The sequence below is a fragment of the Python bivittatus genome, unplaced genomic scaffold (assembly GCF_059951505.1).
Source record: "Python bivittatus isolate LINGU-HERP-01145 unplaced genomic scaffold, Pbiv_v1 ctg000370_np1212, whole genome shotgun sequence".
Taxonomy (NCBI): Eukaryota; Metazoa; Chordata; class Lepidosauria; order Squamata; family Pythonidae; genus Python; species Python bivittatus.
In genome coordinates, this window is record NW_028277062.1 from 1853308 (window position 1) to 1875634 (window position 22327).

At 51.0% G+C, this 22327-nt stretch overlaps 1 protein-coding gene across 1 annotated transcript; it reads left to right on the forward strand.

Annotated features, from left to right (window-relative positions):
- The first annotated feature begins 1334 nt into the window (after positions 1-1334).
- On the forward strand, positions 1335-22119 carry LOC103065462 (hydroperoxide isomerase ALOXE3-like). The gene is made up of 14 exons (XM_088142290.1): positions 1335-5032; positions 10758-10962; positions 12274-12355; positions 12866-12988; positions 14252-14355; positions 15976-16148; positions 16774-16917; positions 17115-17318; positions 17458-17544; positions 18377-18546; positions 18903-19024; positions 19725-19825; positions 20630-20800; positions 21384-22119. The coding sequence occupies exons 1-14, from the start codon at positions 4838-4840 to the stop codon at positions 21561-21563; spliced, it is 2061 nt and encodes a 686-aa protein (XP_087998416.1). The 5' UTR covers positions 1335-4837; the 3' UTR covers positions 21564-22119.
- The last annotated feature ends 208 nt before the right edge of the window (positions 22120-22327 follow it).

Genomic DNA, 22327 nt, shown 5'->3' on the forward strand with positions numbered 1-22327 from the left:
CGCCTCCCTCCTGGAGTCGGGGGCTCCTTCACTGGAGACTTTCAAGCAAAGGCTGGACAGCCATTTGTCCAGGAAGGTCTGAGGATCCCTGTTTGGGGCGGGGGGTGGACTAGATGACCCTACGTGTCGATGGCTCTGTGAACCCCCTGCAGGATCAAGCCTCTTCAGCTGCTTCCCAAAAGCTTCAACGGGCCACGAGTCATTTCTAAACCGTCTGAGTTCAGCTACGCCATCCGTTTCTCTGGGTGTTTTCTGGCACGTAACGGAGGATCGATCGTCGCACGATACGGCCGACCCATCGTCATTTCCATGGGAGGATCTGCTTCGGTCTCTCCCGTGTCTGGGCCGATCCGTATCCCTCCTTCCTGGTCACGTCGTGCAGTGCTGACCCTCTGCCATTCTGAGCCCCTCTGCGCCACTCTCAAATCCGGTGCTGCTTCGGGGCTTAATGTCCACGTTGCACAACCCTGTGCCAGCACAGGTTGATCACACAGTTTCCTTTCTAAGGTGGGTTGCTTTGAAGTTCAGCGGTCTTGAGTCAGCTTCCACAAGCAAAACACACACGCGCATCACTTCATTGTGGTCAGTGACCCATCACATGTGACGCAAAGACAGTACGGGAAAAACAGCATGAAACCATTACAAAATCTATATTTATTGGTATAGAAATGCTACTTCCAACCTAAAACCAACCCCTCAGTTCTCCATTAAGCCCCAAAAGTTTAAAAAAAAACCCAAAAATCAGATAACCTTCCCCCCACACCCCTTTTAAACCAATTTTCTTCTTGAGGACCATGAAATCCCTAGTTCAAATTGGATTCTTTCTTCTTCTGGAAATGAGAAAAGGGGGAAACCAATTATGGAACCCCATTTAAAAAGAGGCCCAAATAATCCATTAAGAACGAGGCTATGTGTAGCAGTGACTACGGAGGGGTGTCAAAAAGTCGAGATGCCCCCCAACCCCGTGATCAAAACCCTGTCCCTTTTTGTACATCCATTGCCATCTTGACTTTTTTGACAGCACGCCTCTCTCATGGACATCCCTACTCATGGGTTTGGGATCTGTTTTAGTAGCATTGATGCTGCAGTGATAAAATTCTGGGAGGCTCAATTTCCACACAACGCAGTTTGGTTTGACTTGGTGGTAAGGTTCTGATGTCATATAGAAAATACCAGTCACCAACTACCCCTAGATCAATGTTTGTCAAACTTGGAACTTTAAGACCGGTGGACTTCAACTCCCAGAATTCCCCAGCCAGCATGGCTGGCTGGAGAATTCTGGGAGTTGAAGTCCACCGGTCTTAAAGTTGCCAAGTCTGACAAACACTGCCGTAGAGAAAAACCTGCAAAAACACTGGGGCACAATATAAGGTTCCTACATTCCTTTTTCAATCCAAACTCAGATTTGCAGTAATCCAGCAAGTGTCACAACTGGGTGCAGCCCATCAAGCGTCTCTAACGGTGAACAATTATGCAACCCACGTCGCCTCAATGACACCGAGTGTGGGATGGCTTCCTGCAGTTCAAGCCCTTTGCACTGGAAGCAGGAATGAATATATCTTCGCCTCCTCTGCAGTGTTGTTCTGTTTGTTCATTTCAGGGTTTGGATAATATCTGATAGTCATCTTTTACAACACAAGTCATTTAAAACAGAGCCCTGCAATAATCAGCCTAACACTAGCTTCCACCTTAAAGTGCAGCTCTTGATGTATGCTTGGTACAATAGTTTAACCACCTCTGAATCAATCTAATGATATCATAGTCCTGGTCACATTTTCCCATGCTCCGTACTAGTATCTCATGGGAGGCTTTGTCAATTCTTTTCTGAAGACAAGATATACTATGTCTACCACATCCCCATGGTCAACTAAATTGGTCATTATATCAAAAAATGCTGTCAGATGGGTTTGGCAGGACTTATCCTTGATAAACACATGCTGGCTCCCTGCATTGTTTTCTAAATGCTCATAATCTGACATCTTAATAATCTGTTTGAGTTTTGCCTGGTATCATCAGGCGGGCCAGTGTATAGTTTCCTCTTTTTCCCCCGTGTTGAAAATGGGAATAACATTTGCCCAATCCAATCCTCTGACGCTGTGCCAACCTCCATGATTTTCCCCAAAACACAGTGAGGGGCTCTGGAATGGGATCCCCATGCGCCGTCAAGACTCTTTTTTTTATAGTAATTTTATTAAAAATTACAATTGCAAAGATAAAAACCAATACAAACTAAAAGAGAAGAAAAAAAAGAAAAAAATAGAAGGTGCAGAAAAGAAAAAAATAGAAAGAAAAATAGAAAAGAAAAAATAAGGATACAGTAAAGAAAAAGAGCTATATAAAGAAATGACTTCACCCTTCATCACAAGCGCCTTCAAGACTCTTGGAGGTGAGCGGCCTGGTCCTGGAGGCGTAAAACTCATTCATGCTAGCCAATGGTCCCCATCCTCTCCTTCCTCGCCTTGGGTTGCCCTTCCCTCCTTGGGTCAATGCTCTGCTCAGGCCGAGTTCCCCTTTGGAGAGCAGAGCAAAGCCAAGTTGGGCCTGAAAGCTCTGCTCTCTCCTCCTCACCTGCTCCTGTTCTCCCCTCTTCTCGGAGCAGCAGCCCACCCCTCCCTCGTCCTTCCTTGTCCTCCTGACGAGCCAAAATGCCTTTCTTCCCCCCCCCTTTCCCCCCTCACTTGTAGCTTCAGTCAGACAGTCCGGGGGAAGGTGGCCGCCTGGTGCCCTGGCCAGATGGACAACGGTGGCCTGATGGGAGGAGCTACCGCGGTGGCCAAGGGGGAATTCAAAGGGGGGGGCAGAACAGCCGAAGGGAGAAACAGCTCTTTCCTTGGAGTGAAGACAACATCCCGCTTGAGGCTTTCGTGTCAACATTTCCAGGCTTGGCGGACAAATGTGGGACTCATGGGTCTTGCATGACAATAAAGTTCTTTCTCTCCTTGATATGACTTAATTGAGCAAATTAGAACAAATTACAGGATACCGTCCATTGCAGAACAGGCTGAACTTGGCATCTACAGACAATTATGGAAGATTATTTATTATTTACCATGACCAGATGGACTCCTCTCAAAAAGGCAATTTAGGTCAGTGTTTGGGGCTGAGCCAAAGAAGGTCACTTGCACAACTCCTGTTCATCTCCATGAAGCTGGTTCAGAAATTGCTACCTAGAGCTTCCATGTCACCTCAGTTTCTTTGGAGCTCTTGTGCTCTGTCTTTAAAGTCAAAACTTTCCAATGGGTTGTGACCCTCCTGAAATGCCCAGGCAGACTTTGGTCATGCCGGGTGGGAACTGGGAGTTGTGGTCGCAATGCGTGTAGCCTGTGTTCGACTGGGGAAGGCTGATCAAATCAACCTGAGAGAGAGATCTGGAAGAGGGCTTTGTGAGGTCAACTTATGACCAGATCGGATGGGCTGTTATTAGAAAGCCTGTTCAGACTGAGGGCAATGCTTCCCACCTCACTCTGAACAGGCTTCCTACCTCACTCTGATTTAGCTTCATGTCATTGTGAAATGTCCACATCTGTTTATGAGGAAGTAAAATGGCCCTTGTAGACTGGGCCAAAGAAAACAATTATTGGAAAAGACCTAAATGTGTTTGTCTTGATTGGACAACTTTTACTAGTTGTGACTGACATTCGGACCACCATGATTTTCCCTGGTGGCCAAGATCCCTCCAAAGGTGGAAATCAGAAGAATCGAGTGACCCAGATAGCTGATGTTTTTAGTTTCAGCTAAGCTTTTATTGGCGTAGGCAAAGGTAATTTTGATACAGAAAGATTAAGAAAACCTGCCTGGCAGGTTTTTTTTGCAATGGACATTTTTATTTGACATGTTTGTCATCTGGAAATTGAAAGGACCAATAATTACAGTGAAGCTGATGATGCCAGAATAATGGGCATTGTGGTCCAACACCTCTACAGGGCACCACACTGAAGAAGAAGAAACGTGATCCTTGGCAGGTGGGCGAGCGCTAGAAGAAGCACGCTTGCTGCCTCCTTAAACTGGGAGGAAAGGAGATGGGCAACCTTCTGAAGAGCCCCCTTAGTTGGCATTTCTACCCCGACGGACATTTGTACCAACCGAGGGAATCAATTAGAAATGCACAATGAGTATCGATCGATCCCCTGCAGCACGAGCCCCAGGCCAGGACTCGGAGCGGCTTGAGTTCACCCAGGAAGAGACATCGATAGTGGAATGAAACGAAGCAGAAACACAAGGAAGAGGTTTTGTTTTGGTCCTGGTTGATGAAGGTTGGCGATTCTGTGTAACTGGAAAGCAATAAAGTAACAGAAAACAGGCGTGAAAGCTTCAGGGCTGGAGAAGAAGCAACCGCAACAGGTCAAGAAGACAAAGCTGATTTGCTTCATAATCCTTTCCACTTCCCCAAATGACCATCCCCTCTCAGATTTTTAGGGATGAGTATTCACCTCCTCACCTATCCATCTATTTATTTTTCTTCGGCCCCTTGGGATTTATTGGATACACCCCTCCTCATCAGCATCTCCCTGCTCACGCCGTGATGTCCCCTCCCAGCATGGAGACCGGCATGGTCAACCTTGGCCCTCATCTACCATGTTACAGAGTTTTCCTCTCGTGATGGGAGGATGGATCTGTTATGCACTAGGCCAGGGGTTGTGGCAGAAAAAGAGAGAGGAGGAAGAAGAGCAGGAGGAGCAGGAGGAGGGGCCGTTACTCTCAGTTTGCCTGGAGGCATCTGGGTGTAACTCATAAGGGGAGAAGAGCCAGTTCCAAAAGCAGTTCTTTTCTTCACTGCATCACACTCGAGAGCCACGTTCTCCACTTCTTCTCTCAGGTGTCCGCTTGTCTTGATCCCATGAGCAGGATGGAACAACATGGAAGAGTCCAGAGCCAGCCAAGCAAACCAGTGATCTACAAGGCTCAAGTGACTACGGGGCAAGGTCTTTTAACTGGGACTTTTGATTTGATCTCCATCACCTTGGTGGGCCCCAATGGAGAAAGCCCCAAGTGCTTTCTGAACCAGGCTGGAACGAGCTGTTGTCAAGGATCGGTAAGACTTGGGTTTAGGTCCAAGAGAAGGGAGTTGGGAGAATGATATCTTAGCTCCTGGAATAGATGTGTGCCTGGTTTCGGTCCAGAGAGACAAGACCAGGATGTTGCAGGTCTATTGCTTACCACGTGCCACCGTCATCTTTGCCAAGCTGGCTGAGGTGGTCTTAGCGGTGGAATTGGAGGAACCAAGGATGGTGGACTTACTAGACTTCAACCTTTGTGGGATTGACTTGAGACTTCATGATTATTATGACAATCATGGAGCTCTCTCAAGCTATCCCTAGCCCAATTTATGTGGCAGGACATACATGGATCTAGGTTTTGCAACTGGACAATAGCCTTGCTTTCTGTTGCTACCCCCCACAGTGACGTTACATAAAAAAATATAAACTGATATTGAACCCTGATAAAATGGAGGTGTGGTGAACTCTTGACTGATAGGCCTGCAAAATAACTCATTCTGGACAGAGTTTTGGTTTCTTCTGTCCCTTGCTGGCCCAAAGAACATTTGGCCAGATGCATCTGGCCCATCTGCCACCTCTCCTGAACTCTGAGCAAATCATACTTATTTTACTCAGATGTGCTTTTTGTGGGACTATTCTGGAAGATGATGTGGAATCGGGGCAGAATGTGACAGTGTATGTGTGGCTCGGCCCATGGAACCCGGTCTTTGAGACCACACAGCCTGGTCTTCAAGGAAGTGCATCAGCTTCCTACAGGCTCCTGGTCAATCGTCAAGGCCTTAGTCCTGATGTTTAAGGCTCTAAATGGTTTAGGCCCTGATATTTGATGGGGCACCTCTCCCAGCAGGTCCCTCCCCAAACATTATGATCTGCAGGGGCCACACATTACGTGGGGATGCGGGAGGTGGCCTTCTCTTTCACAGCAGCCAATTTTGGGATGGTTTTCATTTTACTGTTTTTCAGCTCAAGGTGAAGACCTGATTTTTTTTCTGCCCTTGCTGGTAGTCTTTATAGCCACAGCTTGGCTGTGTCGCTTTGCCCATTAAGTGACACAGGGCCCATTGAAGGCTCTGAGAGGGTTTGGAGGAGGCAGACGATCCAATGGAATATTGCCTCTTGCTTCGTTCCTTGTTTTCCAGGAATCAGGAGCGTGTTAAGCAGTGCTTCTCAACCTGGGCAACTTTAAGATATGTGGACTTCAACTCCCAGAATTCCCCAGCCAGCATATAGAAATAGAAAGTGCAGGAAAGAAAAGAAAGTAGAAAGAAAACTAGAAAAGAAAGGAAAAATAAGAATATAGTAAAGAAAAAGAAAAGCAATATACAAAGAAATGACTTCCCCTTCATCACAACAAGGATAAACAATTTTAGTAACTTATCACCTTCTCTTAAAATACAACAAATGATCTCTTCTTCCCATAGCTCACCTCTTATCTATAAAGAAAACCTTTAAAACATTGTCATTTCAGTCCTGGTGTCAGCAAAAGTCCATTAAAGGTTACCAGAGATATAACATATCTATTTTAACCTTGATCAAATAAACCAACTTTATATTTTTTTTACTTTTAACTATGTTGATCTCTAGTCCCTTCAAATAAAGTCCTAGAACTCGATTTCATTTTTTTCTTTGTCCCTTCTCACAAAATTCTTCAAAGCTTTAACAAGCCTCTTTTGTAAATCCAATATAAGAAAATTATCTAGGTCACTCTCTTGGTTTGTTATTTGTATATCCCTTTCAATTACTAAGACATCAACCAGTTTTTGGGGTTTTTTTTTTTTATATCCAGTGTAGCAACTTTTCCCACATCATTCTTATAACCTGTCATTTTTAAGATCACTTTCAGATCAGTCTCAATCTTGTCTGGTAAAACTTGTTCCTCTTTCATAACATCTTTTGAACACAGTCTGTGTATAGAGGCAGACACTCTTAAAATTTACTTCTGGGTCCATTGTTCAAAAATATCCTTCAGTATGTCCAACAATAAAATATTTTATTCCATTCTGTATTACTAAGTCGAATTTAAGAATTCTCCTTTAATTGTAATCTTTCTGGTTCCCTCTAGTGTCCAACCTTGAAAGTCTCATCATATCATGTTTTTGTTTTTAAGAGAATTCAAAACTAAAGCATTTTCCCACAGGAAAGTTTCTTATGATTAATTCCAAAATCTTATTTCAAATTCATCTGGACCCTTAGTCCATTTGTAACTTTCCAAAATCAAAGTTCTAATCACCCCTTTGTTTTTTATTCCAAAAGCATTTTTTTAAGTCATTCAGCTTGTATTCAAAACTTCTTTTGTTCAGGATTGAAGGAAACTCACACAGTGCTGTAAAACTTGTCAATCCAAAGGTTCCTAATAGCTGAAAAGCAATTTTCAGTTAACAGCAATTTCTGAAAGCGATTTAAAAAAGGAAGTATTTGAGCCCAGTGTACTTTTGAAGGCACCAACCACGGTTTGAGCAGAAGTATGGCTATTTCCTCATCTCCTAGAGCTGTAAACCCACCAGAGACTGCTGTCTTGCGGTCTCCTTGCAAGGAGCAACTGTTTGGAGCACTTGTGGGTGATCTCAAGTCCTCTTCTTGTCCAGAGAAGAATTACAGAGAGCTGGTCTCCTTGCTGGTCTTCATTCCACCATGGTAATTGGCTCCACTTTTAGTGGAGCTGTCTTCAGTTCACCATTTCTTCCCCAGAAGTACCCCTTGTTCTCACCCTTCAATTATTGGATGACAGGCAATGGGCATCTGGGCTGACTCACAGGAATGTAGGGAGTGCGGGCGCAGAAGATCTGGCCTTTCCTCCCTCCATCTTTTCTTGATGCTGGGAGAGGCTTTCCAGGGGCTGCCTGATGCTAACCCTACAAGATGTTGCTCTTCACCCACCAGGGCTCTTGGTCTGCAAAGCTGGGGTGGACCCGCCACGCCGCTAGGGTTCCTCCCGACTGAAAGGCCTTGCTTTTCAAGGGAAGGGAGGCAGGGGCTCTGAAGAAGCCTGCTGTGGTCCTGAATCTGTGATGGCCCATCCACGCTCCCCTGTTCTCTTTGGAGATGCGCTCCTCCAGTGGGGATTGTGTCAATCGGTGCCCCGCCTGTACTGTGTACCAGTGACAAGGCATTTGAATATCTGCCGCTGCTGCCCTTCCCTCCCCTCCCCTTCCTTTCTCCTCCTCCTTCTCCTTCTTCTCCATCCCATCTCCTCTTCCTCCTCCTCCTCCTCCTCCTCCTCCTCCTCCTCCTCCAGAAATGCGTCTAACGCACTATTAAGGGATGCGTTCTGAGAACATAACCCAGCTGACCTCAGCTATAAATTGGATTGGTTTCACGGCTGGCAGGGGACTTTCCTTTAACAAATTAAAATTCCCCCCAATAAGCAGTATTTGTAATTTTGGCAATTCACAGTGGAAAAGCTTCCACAGGCCTGTCAATCGCCAGGCTTTGAACTAATTAAGGGATTATACTGATGTATTTTCCCAGGGGCAGATAGCACAAGATGACCAAAAGTGTGATTCATGCGGAGTGAAGACCAAAGGCGATCCCATCAACACCCCCCACACAAACGCGGTGCCTTTGCAGCAAATACCAGCATGTCTGATCTCGAAAGAGAAAGGGACCCCCACTTTCCTGCATACAGGGGCTTTGAAAAGTGTCTGTGAGTGTGAGTGTGTGTGTGTGTGTGTGTGTGTGTGTGTGTGTGTGAACTGGAAAGATGAGTGGTGAAACTGGGGCTATAAATGAGCAGAAAATGGACTTCTGAGCACGGCTCCCACCTCTGGAGAGAATCTCAAGTGGAATCTCCTCCTGCCAGGGCTGGTTGGGGGTGATGGGAGATGTAGTCCAACCCCTCTGGCTTAGGAGGGCTGAGGTGCAGGTCTTCCAGAGAAGCCTTGAAGCAGGACCTTCTGCTTTAGGTGGCTCTGGCTGGGTCCAGCATGACCCTCAAGCCCAACGGGGCAGCCATTAGTCCAGGCCTGACTCGCTTGAGGGGGTGCACGTTAGACCTGGTTTTTATCTTGGGACAGGACGATGTGATCTGGAGTTGGGGGTGTCTCCATCGGCCCCCGGTCACGAACGGATTGCTTTGTTAGCGTGCCAGCTCCCCGTGCCAGCTCCATATCCCGGGGAGAAGGCCAATCTGACCGTCCACGCCAGGTGCTCTGTGGCACGGCTTGACCAAGATCTTGGCGGCTGCTTGGAAGGAAGAGGCAAGAGTGGCCTTGGACCCAGCTGTGCCTGTGCGGACTCTGCACGCAGGGATCCCGGAAGGCCCCCTGGCAGCTGGCGCGCTCTGGAAGAGGAAACCACAGAAGGGATGCCCGGAGGAAGAGACAGTGCACCTCTGGCCAAGCGTGGGCACGGCCCTCTTGAAGCACTGCCTGTGACAGTGAGAGCGGCAAAGAGCCAGCTCAGCCCCTCCTGGGTTGGGTAGGATCTGGGAGCCCTTGCGGGTGGTGTGACAAGTTTTCAAGACGTCGGTCAGAGAAAACGGTTCGGATTTGTAGGGACCGTGTAGCTCCTGCGGAGGGGGCCGAGGCACGGTCTTGCTTGGGGAATTTAAGCCTGTTAGTCTTGAGGAAGCAGACAGGTCCTCGGGGCTGTGTGTCCGGCCTCCTGCATTCTAGGTCCGTGTCCCACCTGGTTGGTCAAGGCCTCTCGAGAGGCCAGCTGTGTTGGATCCACGCGGGGGTGAATGCTTCTCTGAGGGAGGGGACGTTTCCACCTCCTCCCCTTAAGAACCCATTGCTGCTGCCAACAGACGATTCTAGTCCAGCTTCCAGTCTTCCCTTTCTGGAGAAGCTTGTGGAGAAGCGGGTAGGCTTATGGCTTCAAGGGCCCCTGGAGGACGCAGATTATCTAGACCAGCGTTTCTCAGCCCTGGCTGCTTGAAGATGTGTGGACTTCAACTCCCAGAATTCCCCAGCCACCACGAAACAGTGCCACCCACCTGCACGCAGGTAGCGTGCTTTCTCTGTTGGGCACCTGTTTTATGGAACAGCCTCCTGTCTGAGATCCAGAGGGTCCCGGGCCTATTAGCCTCCCAGAAAGCCTTGAAGACCTGGCTTTGCCACTTTGTTAGCGGAGCCCAACATGCATGGCTAGATTGCCTTATTGTCTTGAGAATCTCAGCTTTGTTGTAATGTTGTGTTGTTCATTCTTGTTTTTATGTTTGCATTTGAACCACCCACAGCCACAAGCTTGAGATGGGCTGATACATTAATAAATAAATAAATAAACCAGTAAAACCTGTGTGCCCCAGCTTATGACTTAACACCCTCTGTGAACCTGCCCTCCAGTTGAAGAAAACCCAAATCTTGGAGACTTGACGTTGGGGTTCCTCCCACAATGACTCCAACAGAGCCCAACTGGAGTCCCTTTGCCTTGGAGAGCAGTGTGAGGCTGAGCTGCATGGCATACGTAGACTTCAGTTTCCAGAATTTCCCAGCCAGACCCAAACCCAACCTTCCCAAGATGATGCTCTTGCTCATATAGAAAGATACGTTGCAATATGTCTTGAGGCTGGAACTGAATCTTAATCTGCTAGAGCAGTGTTTCTCAACCTTGGCAACTTTAAGACATGTGGACGTATAGCTAGAGCTGGCTGGGGAATTCTGGGAGTTGAAGTCCACAAGTCTTAAAGTTGCCAAGGTTGAGAAACACCGTACTAGAGTGTTGACTGAATGTCTGACATGAACACCGTGGATCATATGTAACATGACCACATTTCTCCTCCTCTTTGGACTATCATCTTCCTCTTCACTTCTCCAACAGGTGGAAGAGGTGGACGTTCCATGTGATGGTGAGCTGGGACCCATCTTGCTGGTTCGCCTGCATAAGGAGCCCTACTCATGCTTTCCCCAGAGCAGCTGGTACTGCAATGCCGTCCAGGTGACGTGCCCACAGGGGGAGGTCTATACCTTCCCCTGTTACCAGTGGATCGAGGGTTACTGTACTGTCAGTTTCAGAGAAGGAACAGGTGAGTGTCCCGACAGCGTGCTTCTAAGCTAGCTGGGAACAGGAGACCTAAGTCAGACCTCTGAGTCAAAACTAGCGGTCTTCTGCACTCCCACACCCCAAATAGCACAGTACACGCTCTCTTTTCACTGTGACCTTCCTCCAAGGTCTTCAGAACATCACAGAGGTTTGTTCCCTATCTGGCCCCCCGTTCTGGCCCCATGCTGGTCAGCTAGATGTCCATGGGAAGCCCACAGACAGGACACAGGAATAATAGCACCTCTCGTTTAGGTTCCCCAACAACGGGTCAGTGACGCATGTTGCCTCTTAGGAGGCTGTTGTATAAAGCTATGACAGCACCAGCGATACTCTTGGGGTCTGTGAGTCTTGTCTGATTCCACCTAAAGCCATCTACGTTTGGAGCCCGTTGCTCCCACTTATTAGCTAAGTCGCTGTCTGAAGAAGCGTCTCCCTCCAGACCAGGGTTTCTCAAACTTGGGAACGTTAAGCTGTGCGGACCTCAGGTCCCAGAACTCCCCAGCCAGCATGGGAATTCTGGGAGTTGTGGTCCACACAGCTTAACGTTCCCAAGGTTGAGAAACCCTGCTCCAGATCTTTTGATTCTCCCAAATTCCCTGGATTCCAGCATGGTGGGCACGAAAAACGTCCCCACCTCGACCAGATGCTTCTTGGCTGTATCGGGATTAATGCAGCACGGGCGATGGGGACGGTCATCCAGGTCAGCTAGCGGCCTGCTGGTTTGGGGGCTTATTCAGACAACTGGCAAGAAGGACACAAGGTGTAAAAATTGGCAGTGGCGTCCACAAGGAGTCGGGAGGGGGATGACAAGAGGTGCGTCGATGCAAACTCCACCCCCCCCGCTCTTGTTTGTGCATCACTGTGTTGTGTGCAGGCAACAGGGACAGAGCCTCTGGCGTGATACCGCAACGCTGCTTTTGTCGTTCTGATGAAAGCCACCGGAGAGGCTTCTCAGAAGCGGTTTCCAGAGTGAGGAAGCCCCCACAGATACGGCCTTTGCGGGCCTCTCCGTTATCGGTGAAAAGACCGGCCTCCTTCCAGAATCATAGGGGGGTCGTCAGGAAGAAAATCAGAGAGTCTCCCTCCTCATGAGGGGCGACGTGTGGGTTCCAAAGTTCAGTTGCTGGAATTCTCATCAACCCCCCCTTTCTTTTCCACAAATCTCGCTGAAGAAAACCCCTTCTTGTGAGAAGTGCACAAGAATCCGTTGGGGCCCCTGCCGAAAAGCCCGAGACAAGGAGAGTAGAAGAGCCTTCAGTCCCTCCTCCTGACTTTCTTCCTTTCTTACCTACAGCTCACATCCCTTCGGATGACACCTACAGTCTCCAGCGAACGCATCGCCAGGAAGAGCTGCAACTGAGGCACAGGAGATACGGGTGAGTCAGGGAGAAAACCGGTGGACTCTGAGGGCGGCCATTTTACACTCCAGCATCCAAGTCTCCAGGTCTGGTCTCTCGGGAGCAACGTGTTTTGCACGCGAATGCAGCAACCATGAAGAGCAGCAACCACCCAGAAGTCTCTTTTGTTATATGTTCGGGTGCTGAAAGCTGTGCCGGAGACAGCCTGCAAACGAGAGTCGTTGCACGGCCCAGCACAACTTTACCAGCTCTCAGAAGTAAAGTGGCATTCACGGGGACTTACTCTCAAGAAAGTAGATGCTGGGTGGAGGGGGGGAGATTGTTCATTTCCAAATTTGTAGCAGGACATTCCTGTACAGTATGGGGGGAGGTTGGACAGATCATGCTGGCTGGGGAATTCTGGGAGTTGAAGTCCACACATCTTCAAGTTGCCAAGGTTGAGAAGCACTGTATTAGACTCTCAGAGGCTTTCAAAAACAATGCAAAAATAAAAGCAAAAATACAAAAGAGGACAATTTCTCGGCACAGGTGGAAGGAATACCTCCCAGCTATACCTTGGTGTGCCGACATTGACGCTGCAGCCACGATGGAGTGCAACATTCAATACTCCTTCCCCAAGTCAACTGCCTTTTTCGGACGTGGGACGACAGCGTAAGTGTTGGAGACGGGGTTTTACTAGTGAGTCCTCTGGGCAGCCTCGTTTGGGCTCGGAAGCAAAGCAGAGTCGAGCGTGCTTGTGAACTGGATGGGAGACCACTAGGAGATGCCAGGGCTTGTTGGGGAGAGGGGGAGAACCTCCCGTAGAAGGCAACAGGCAAGCACACCAGAGTTTCTTCTCCATGCGGTCGCCAGGAGTCGAACTCAGCTTGGGGTCTCTTGACCTTGCGTTGCTCTGTCGTGGCCCGCAGATGCGGCCAGATGCTGCTCTGGGAAACCAGGATCCCAGCAGGGCAAGGCCAAAAGAGCAAGGAGGGTCTCTGGACAGGTGGAGGGAGAAGGGGGGGCTCCGAAGGGGGAGGGGAGCAGGGAGGGCAGGAGGGCAATGAGATCTGCTTTTATTTCAGCAAGCACGCAGGAGTTGGAGGAAGCCCTTACTGCAATTGCACACGGTATATTTCACTACTCCCTGTGGTGCTGAAATTTGCAGTCTGAGAGCAACGTTGGGAAAGATCCTGGGAGCTTCACCCCACAGCTTATGGGGGAGGACCCCGATTCAGCCCCCCAGGTCTAGATGCCAAGCGGACGTCATCGGAGCTGCAGTGCTGGGCTAGGAAGGGAGAGATCCCGGTCAAGTCCCCCTTCACCCCTGAACGCCAACTGGGTGACTTTGGACCAGTTCCCTTCTCTCTCAGGCCAGTCTCCCTTGCTGGGTGGTTGTGAAAATAGAGTGGGAAGACGGAGGGCTATGTATATGAGCTCAAGCCCCTGGAAGAAAGGCATGGCGTAAAGAATGAACGGACGAGGAGGTTCCCTACATTCATACAGGATGCCCAGAGTCATTGGGAGTCAGGCAGCATGCAATTATTATTATTATTATTATTATTATTATTATTATTATTATTATTATTATTATTATTATTATTCAGGTTCTGCATGCAACATCAAAGTCAACATCTCTCTCTCTCTCTCGATCATAGATAGATGAGAGAGAGAGATGGATGGATGGATGGATGGATGGATGGATGGATGGATGGATGGATGGATGGATGGATAGATGATAGACAGACAGACACACAACATCAAATCCTCCCTGAACCTACACGTTCATCTGTCTATTCATCCCTGCCTCCAGAAAACACAACACACAGTGTTCCCCGCATCAGCTAGCGAGGAATCCTGCTCGCTCACTCCATTCCTTCTTAGTCTTCTTTCCAAGAAAAATAATCCACGTCCTTCTCTCTGTCTCTCCGTCAGCCTCTTTGAGGCCAAAATGAAGGGGTTCCTTCACAAACCGTACTCCTGGGAGAAGCTGGAGGACATTCGCAAAATCTTCTGGTTCTACCACACTCCCACCTCAGGTCAGTGAGGGGCGAGGGCGTCGTTTTCGTTTGGCAACAATACGTTCACCCCTTCCACAACTGAATTCACCCAGACCTGGTAACCCAACCTGGCTCAAGCAACACATATATCGTCAAAGGCTTTCACGGCCGGCATACGATGGCTGGTGTGGGTCTTCCGGGCTGTGTGGCCATGTTCTGGAAGTTTTGTTTCCTAACGTTTCGCCAGCATCTGTGACCGGCATCTTCAGAGGGCAGGAGCACAGACAGGAGCAGTTCTCTCTGTACCCAGGATGATGTGACCCTGTTGTGGGTATTTATAGAGATCAGCGAGGGTGCCTGAAGGGGTGTGTGTGTGGGGTGTGTGGTTTGGGTTAACAAGTGGCTGCTTGTTTTGGTGTCAGAATATGTGTGTATCTTCCTGGGGATTAGGCAGGGTTTTTTCTTCTATTGAATTGTTAACGAGTGGCTGCTGAGGGTGATTAGCATGTTCATTGTGTGAACACCGCCGCAGGAATATACCGCATACCATGCAGCTGCGGGCAAGTATACATCGGGACCACAAAACACAGCATCCATACCAGGATAAAAGAACACGAAAGGCACTGCAGACTACAGCAACCAGAAAAATCTGCAGTAGCTGAACATGCTCTCAAGCACACTGGACACAAAATCCTATTTGAAAACACAGAGATACTGGACAACACCAACAGCCACTATACCAGGCTATACCAGGAAGCCATTGAGATTCACAAACACCAGCACAGCTTCAATAAAAAAGAGGAGAGTCTAAATATCAACAAAACCTGGCTACCAATCCTGAAAAATACAGCCTGCAAAAGGTCACTGAACTCAGCTCAACCACCAGTGTGAACAGTTCACACAATGAACTTGCTAATCACCCCCAGCAGCCCCTCGTTAACAATTCAATAGAAGAAAAAACCCTGCCTAATCCCCAGGAAGATACACACATATTCTGACACCAAAACAATCCCCCCTTCCCCCCCCCCTCAGATCTCTATAAATACCCACAACAGGGTCACAACATCCTGGGCACAGAGAGAACTGCTCCTGTCTGTGCTCCTGCTCTCTGAAGATACCGGTTACAGGTGCTGGCGAAACGTTAGGAAACAAAACTTCCAGAACACGGCCACACAGCCCGGAAGACCCACACCAGCCAACACATATATCGTCTCTGCCAGAAGGAAAAAGGGCAGGATGGGCCAAAAGTCCCTTATTCCTAGGAGTGGGCCTCGTAGGAGGAGAGCTGGGTTAGTCTATGCTGGCAAAAAATCAGGAGTCTGGCAGCACCGATTCCATCTAGCAAATCTTATTAAAAGGCATTTTAGATTATATTAAATCCTACATTAGTCTACCCCAGTGTTTTTCAACCTCAGTATTTTAAAATGTGTGGAGTTCAGTTCCCAGAATTCCCCAGCCAGCATGCTGGCTGGGGGATTCTGGGAGCTGAAGTCCACACATCTTAAAGTTGCCAGGTTTGAGAAACTCCGTTCTAAATAATTCCACTGAAAGAGCGACGTTGGAGGAAAACACACCGGTTGGGATAAATTGCTGATTTTCCAGCCGTTTTCTATTACTGCGTTCAGCATCCCGGCCTCCCTTGCTTGTGCCTTGCTGCAGAGTATGTGTTTAAGCACTGGAAAGACGACGATTTCTTTGGGTACCAGTTTCTGAATGGCATCAACCCCATCAAGATCCAGAAATGCACCAAGATCCCCGAAAATTTCCCCGTGACCCAGGAGATGGTGGCTGGGACTTTAGGGAAGTCCACGACGCTGCCGGAAGAGCTGAAGGTGATTCCTTCCCCACCTCGGGTCCCCTGCCCTTCTAAGGCGTGGGGACCACCCCGCCACCCAGGGTGGCTGTGTGCGTTGGCACGTCGTTGTCAACAAATTCCCCTTGAAACGCCGCCGTTGAGCTGCTGTTGAGCAAGCCAAACAACAGAGGTTAACAAAACAGCTTACAAATACAAGTAAAAGACAAAGCCTTAATACGCTTTCTGAACCACGCATGCTGTTCTTCATTAAGTAATTTTTTTCTACGCAGGCTTTTTAAACATGCATTTCCCTAATGCACAGCATGGTCATAAAAGTCAAGATGGCGGCTGTGGTGGGGCGATGGAAGCCCTGCCTGTTTTTTTATATGTGCAAAGCTTCCATTGCCCCGTCACGGCCAACAACTTGACTTTTTGGCCTGATGTGACAATTACTCCTCTTTGTACTTAACCTTCACCAACGCATTTTTCCCCTGAGATGCGTCACTCCCAAACGAACAATTTCTTGCTCATCTTTGTGGGAAATCAAGACAGGTGCCAGCTGGGTTGTTACCACTCCAGTGGAGCTCCAGCTCACGGGCTTCTTGAACAGGCTGGCCCCATTGCTAATAATTTTTAATTTAAAAAAATATCTTTTTTGGCAGAAAGGAACCATATACCTGGTGGACTACAAGATCCTGGAGACTGTACCCAGTATTTCATTGAACGACAAGCAGCAGTATATCGCGGCTCCCCTCTGCTTGCTCCACCAGACACCCAGTGGAGACGTCCTTCCTCTGGCTATCCAGGTAGGTAAACCGTGGTTAGAGAAAGCCAGTCGAGGAAACGAAGCCTCGGAAGGAAGCTCAGAGGCTCTTCCCTCCAATCGGCCGTTCGGGAGAAGAAGCCTTCTCCAAGCCGCTTGTTGGGGAGGTCTCCCTGCAAGGGCGCCTCCCTCAACCCCCGGGGCTCCCCAACGCAGCTTTCCCTGCCGGTTTCCCCCCAGCTCAGCCAGCGCCCCGGGCCCCAAAGCCCCATTTTCCTGCCCACCGACGAAGAGTGGATCTGGACCCTGGCCAAGACCTGGGTGCGCAACGCCGAGTTCCACACCCACGAGGGGATCGCCCACCTCCTCCGCGGCCACCTGATGGCCGAGGTCTTCGCGGTGGCCACCCTCCGACAGCTCCCGATGTGCCACCCGCTGTACAAGGTGAGGGGTGGAGGGCGGGGGGGCTTTCTTCCCGGGGGGAACCCGGGGGCTGGGCTGTAGCCGGTGGGGGTTAATCCGGTTGTGCTTTGCAATACGCTTAGCTATAGTAACCCAGTTCTATGCTTGCTTCCTGCTCCAGCTTCTGATACCTCACCTCCGTTATTCCATCCATATCAACGTCTTGGCTCGGACTTTCCTGATCAGCCAAGGAGGGACTTTTGATAAGGTAAATGGACATCCAGGGGATATCTTGGGGGCGAAGGTTGACAGGGCAGGATGGGCTTTACAGGGGTGACCCAATATAGGGTTCCTGCTGAAAAGAATGGTGTGTGAAGGAATCTCAACAGTTCCTCCCACCTAACCAGGTTAAATTAATGTGCCCATCATATCCCACTAGAAAGGCCACGCGTCCTTCTTGCTGGCGGTGGGGGCACTCCCACCCACAACTGATCTCCACAACAACGACCCTGTAAAGTAGATGGAGGAGAGAGAGAGAGAGAGAGAGAGAGAGAGAGAGCGATGCCCCCCCGATCCCCCAGCAAGCCAAGGATACACTCGAACCCAGGCCTCCTGATCTTAAGCCAACAGTTAACGAGGATATCAGGGCTTGGAAAGGCTAGTGTGAAGCAGAGACATATATGCAACAGCTGGGTATGTGTGTGAGAAGCAACGAAGCGGAAGAATTAGGTTGCTGGAAAGAACCATATTTGGGTTAAGACCTTCTAAGGGCCAGACCCCCACTTCCTACCTCACAGGGTTGTTGTGCTGATGACATTGGGAAAGGAATACCATGTATGGATGCTCTACAAGGAAAGTGAAAGGGGGGAAATTTGAAAATGTATGCCTGGGAATGTCACCCGTCTCTTTTGACATGGCTCTCTTCGAGGTTGTCAGCAGGGAGGGGGTCAAAAAAGTCAACACGGTGGCCCCAACCATGCAACCCGAGTCACGCCCCTTTTTCACTTGCTCTGTGGTGTCAAAGGGGGCGGGGCTTGGCTGGCACGGTTGTGGGCACCATCCTGACCCCCGGGACACCTGTGGCTCTCCTCTTCCCGCAGGCCATTGCCACTGGGCGCCAGGGATTAGCTGTGCTTCTCCAGAAAGCCCTGGAGGAGCTGACCTACACCCAGCTTTGCCTTCCGGACGACATCGAGGCCCGGGGCGTGGGCTCCCTGCGCAATTACTACTACAGGGACGACGGCCTGAAGATCTGGGACGCTATCGGAAGGTGACGGACCTCGGATGGAGGGCTGGGCGGGCGGTCCAACCTCCTCCAAGCCGGCCTCGTCCGAGGCTGCTTCCGGGCCCGTCCTCTGGGCCAGCCTGAGCCAGGGGCACGGGAAGGGCTCCAGATTGGCCGCGGTCCTCCCAATTCAGGGGGACCGCGCGGGGGTCGGCAAGAAAGCCCTGGACTTCGACCCCGACGTTCTCGGCCGCAGCGGCGTCTACAGCCGCGCCTCGCCAACTCGCACCACCTCTGTGCCAAGCCGCAAACTTTGCCCGCGGCGGGCGCGGCACAGGAGCCGGCGGCTCGCCCCTCGCCCCTCGCTGCTGGCACAGACCTCCTTCCCTCTCCCCCTGCAGCTTCGTCTCCGGCATCGTTGGCCTCTACTACAAGAGCGAGGCGTCTGTCCAGGGAGACGGCGAGCTCCAGGCCTGGGTGGGCGAGGTCTTCGCCAAAGGCTTCCTGAGCAAGGCGGCGTCAGGTACGGCGCCTCCGGACGCGGCGAGGAACGCTCCTCCGCGGGGTCTGTCCCTGCGGCTGCCGCTTCCCTGCGAGAAATCCCTTCGCTCCCTCTCGAAATCCCATCCAAGCCCTTCGGCCGTTTTCTCGGCCCCCGAAACGCCACATTCCCTGGTCCGCAGAGACGTTTCACGCATCGCGACACACCAGCATCCTCCGCATTTCGCGCGTTTGCTTCTCCCTCGTCGCCATCCCGTTCCGACAAGGCGCTGGATCCTTCTGCGCGCCGAACGGCTCGTGGCTGGCCGCGATAAGCGCAGGGGAAGCAAGCGCGTGGAAAGACCCAGTAAGAACAGCGCTAATGTGGACGAAATCTCTCTGAGCCTCCGTTAAGTCTCTCTTGTCACCGCCGATCACAACAAAGCAGAGTGACTTGGGGCGCTTGTTCCCTGGGCTGGCCGACCTCACAGGGCTGTCACAGCAGTGTCCCGGATGGTCACAGCTCCACGGCAGGGGAAATGGAGATGGCGTCTGGAAGGAGACGCCGCTGGAAAGGGCGGATAGGCTGATGCGCTGCAGAAGTTCCCCAGCCTTATCTCAGACACGTCCACCCGGGGCTGCGACTGCATGGGTGTCGCAGCCATCTTGACTTTTTTGACACCCTCCCCACAAGACACTCCTGCAGAACTCCTAGGTTAACCTCTTCTCCCCTTTCCTTGCAGGAGTCCCATCCTCCATCCGTTCAGCCCCAGAACTCGTCAAGTTCCTGACCATGGTGATCTTCACCTGCTCGGCTTATCATGCAGCGGTGAATGGCGGGCAGGTATGTAGGGTTATTCTGGATCCTCGCTGGGAGGGGGGAGTCTGGCCGGCTCTCAGCCGCCTCCAGCCCTCCTGGGTTTTCTCCATGCTTCCATCCATCCATCCATCCATCCATCCATCCACCCCCATCAGGCTATTCCTCTTTCGGGGTTCGCTCCGTGATGCAGGGCCCAGAAGCAGGACAGAAAGCCCAGGACACTCAAATCACAGTTTAAGAAAGAGGGAAGGAAAGAGCTGAATGCAGTTTATGCCACCCCCGTTTGCTAGACCTTCCTCTCCGTCTACACACTGCTTCAGACATTGCCCACCTGCAGTCCGTCCTTCCTTCCTTCCTTCCTTCCTTCCTTCCTTCCTTCCTTCCTTCCTTCCTTCCTTCCTTCCTTCCTTCTCTCCATCTCCCTCTATCTCCGTCTCTCTCTCTCTGTTTCTTTTTCTCCGCCTCTCTCTCTCTCACTCTCTTCCTCGCTCTTGCTTTTTGACCGATTGATGGATTGAATCAACGGATGCGCTGCTCACCTCGATAAATGGCTCCGGGCGGCTAACAGTATCAAAAGAAAAGCCGAAACAGATCCAGATCAAAAATTAGGAACGCCAGAGCAGCCGCCAACCCAGCCAGGAAGGGGCCCCTTCGCAGATTCGGGGCCCCCTTCACTTCTCAGGCAGGGGCCCGCTGTGGCCCATTGGAGGCATCACAGGCCTTCGCGCCTCAGATGGCCTGAGATTTACTGGAGGGCGCCTGGTCTTCCGTCAGCCACGGACGGAGTGGCGCTGCCTCACCCCGTCTTGTCTTCTCTCTGGGACGCAGTTCGAAATGGGGGCCTTCATGCCCAACCTGCCCTCCTCCATGAGGAAGCCCCCACCCCAGGAGAAAGCCGCCGTCACCCTTGAAGAGTTCCTGGACATCGTCCCTGAAATGAACGTGACCAGCCAGGTCCTCTCCGTCCTCTGGGTCCTGCGCAATGAGGCCTTTGACATGGTGAGGACAAAGTCAGCCCTCTGCCCCGAATTGGGGCGCGCAGCATGAGCAAAGCGGGCACGTTGGTCTTTCTGGACCTTGGAGTCAGCCCCGATCCCTCCTGCCCAGCATCCCCACGTCTCCCCAGATCTTAACTCTTGACCCCCAGCCACCTTCTGCCCATCCGCTCTGTGGCCCCTGCTGGCTCTTCTGCCCCCAAATCCCTCTTTGTTTGACTCTAGGCACTCCACCACTTTGCTAGGCATGTTTTCCCATTGCCAGTCTCTGCCTCTCCTGGGTGGGAAGATCTGTGGAGCCGGGAGGGGGAATTGTGGCCGTTCGATCCTGCAACCCTGCGGGCAAAACGAATGGTAGCTGCTGGCCAGATGTGGGGGGGGGAAAGGCCGCTGTTCCTCCAGCGCCCGCAGATGGAAACCGGCCCTTCTGCTTCTCCTTCGGGGTTCACTTCAGACGGCGTCTGCGGTCTGAGAACTGCCCGCTGTCGAGGACGCGGAGGAAGAGGCTCGCGGGCGTTTCACCGTCTCCAACATTTGCCCTCATGTTCAGAGGAAGCGATTCCCCCTTTTCTCTCCCCCTTCTGCAGAGACCGCTGGGCTACTACGATGAGGAACACTTTGTGGAGGAGGCCCCGCAGCAGCTCATAAGGGCTTTCCAGGAGCAGCTCGCGCGCATCTCAAAGGCGATCGAGAGGAGGAACGAGTCCCTAACGCTGCCCTACACCTACCTCTATCCACCCAACATTGAAAACAGCACGACCATATAGGGCCCTGTACTGGCAGCCTACGCGTGTTCCTAGTCCTCAGTTTTCAACCCTGCCCGTTTTCTTCTAAAATGGGGAGACCGGAGCAGCTCCCCCGTTCCACGGCATTTGGGCACCGGAGATCCAGGGGTGCCTCCGGGAACCCTCGGTGCAACAGAAGAGGCGGAGGAGCCGCGAGCCCCCCGAAGAACCGGTCCAACTCTTCAGCCTGCAGGATGGAGGCCTCAGCCGAAGAGCCTTCCCCAACTCGGTGCACGTCAGATGTGCTGGACCTCAAATCCCATCATCCCCGGAGAGCAGAAGCTGCAGACCGCTCCCTCCCCCATGAACACAGAGGCGGCTGTTTGGGAAAGTCTGCTGTAAATCGTTCGGTGACAGGATGCCAGGGCGCGTTTGGAGCTGCAAATGCCAAGCGCTGGGGGTTTTCCCTAAGGAAATGGATCCCGTTTTAAGCAATGGGCAGGACTTTCCCCTTAGAAGAAATGCTGAACTTCCAGTCTGTATTTTATGCTGACGTGTCCCTCTGAGGGTGACAAGATCTGATAATACAAAACCCATGTGTCACTTTGCCCTCGGGTTTCTTGTGCTGCAATCATGAGCCCTTTCGTTTTGCAGCCCTCTGGCAGTGTGGACGTTTATTGCACTCAGGGTATCTGCGGGGAGGAGGGGGTCACGAAAGTCAAGAGGGTGGTCAGCAGTGTGCAACTGGGGGAGGGGCTTCAGTCTCCATGTTGCAACCATCATCCTGAGCTTTTTGACCCCTGATG

What these genes read in the sequence shown, in the direction of transcription:
- LOC103065462 (XM_088142290.1), top strand. Translation starts at nt 4,838, where the DNA reads ATGAGCAGGATGGAACAACATGGAAGAGTCCAGAGCCAGCCAAGCAAA. An exon ending in CTGAGGCACAGGAGATACGG is followed by an intron (nt 12,356 to 12,865) that starts GTGAGTCAGGGA and finishes TTCTCGGCACAG; the next exon opens with GTGGAAGGAATACCTCCCAG. An exon ending in TCCTTCCTCTGGCTATCCAG is followed by an intron (nt 16,918 to 17,114) that starts GTAGGTAAACCG and finishes GTTTCCCCCCAG; the next exon opens with CTCAGCCAGCGCCCCGGGCC.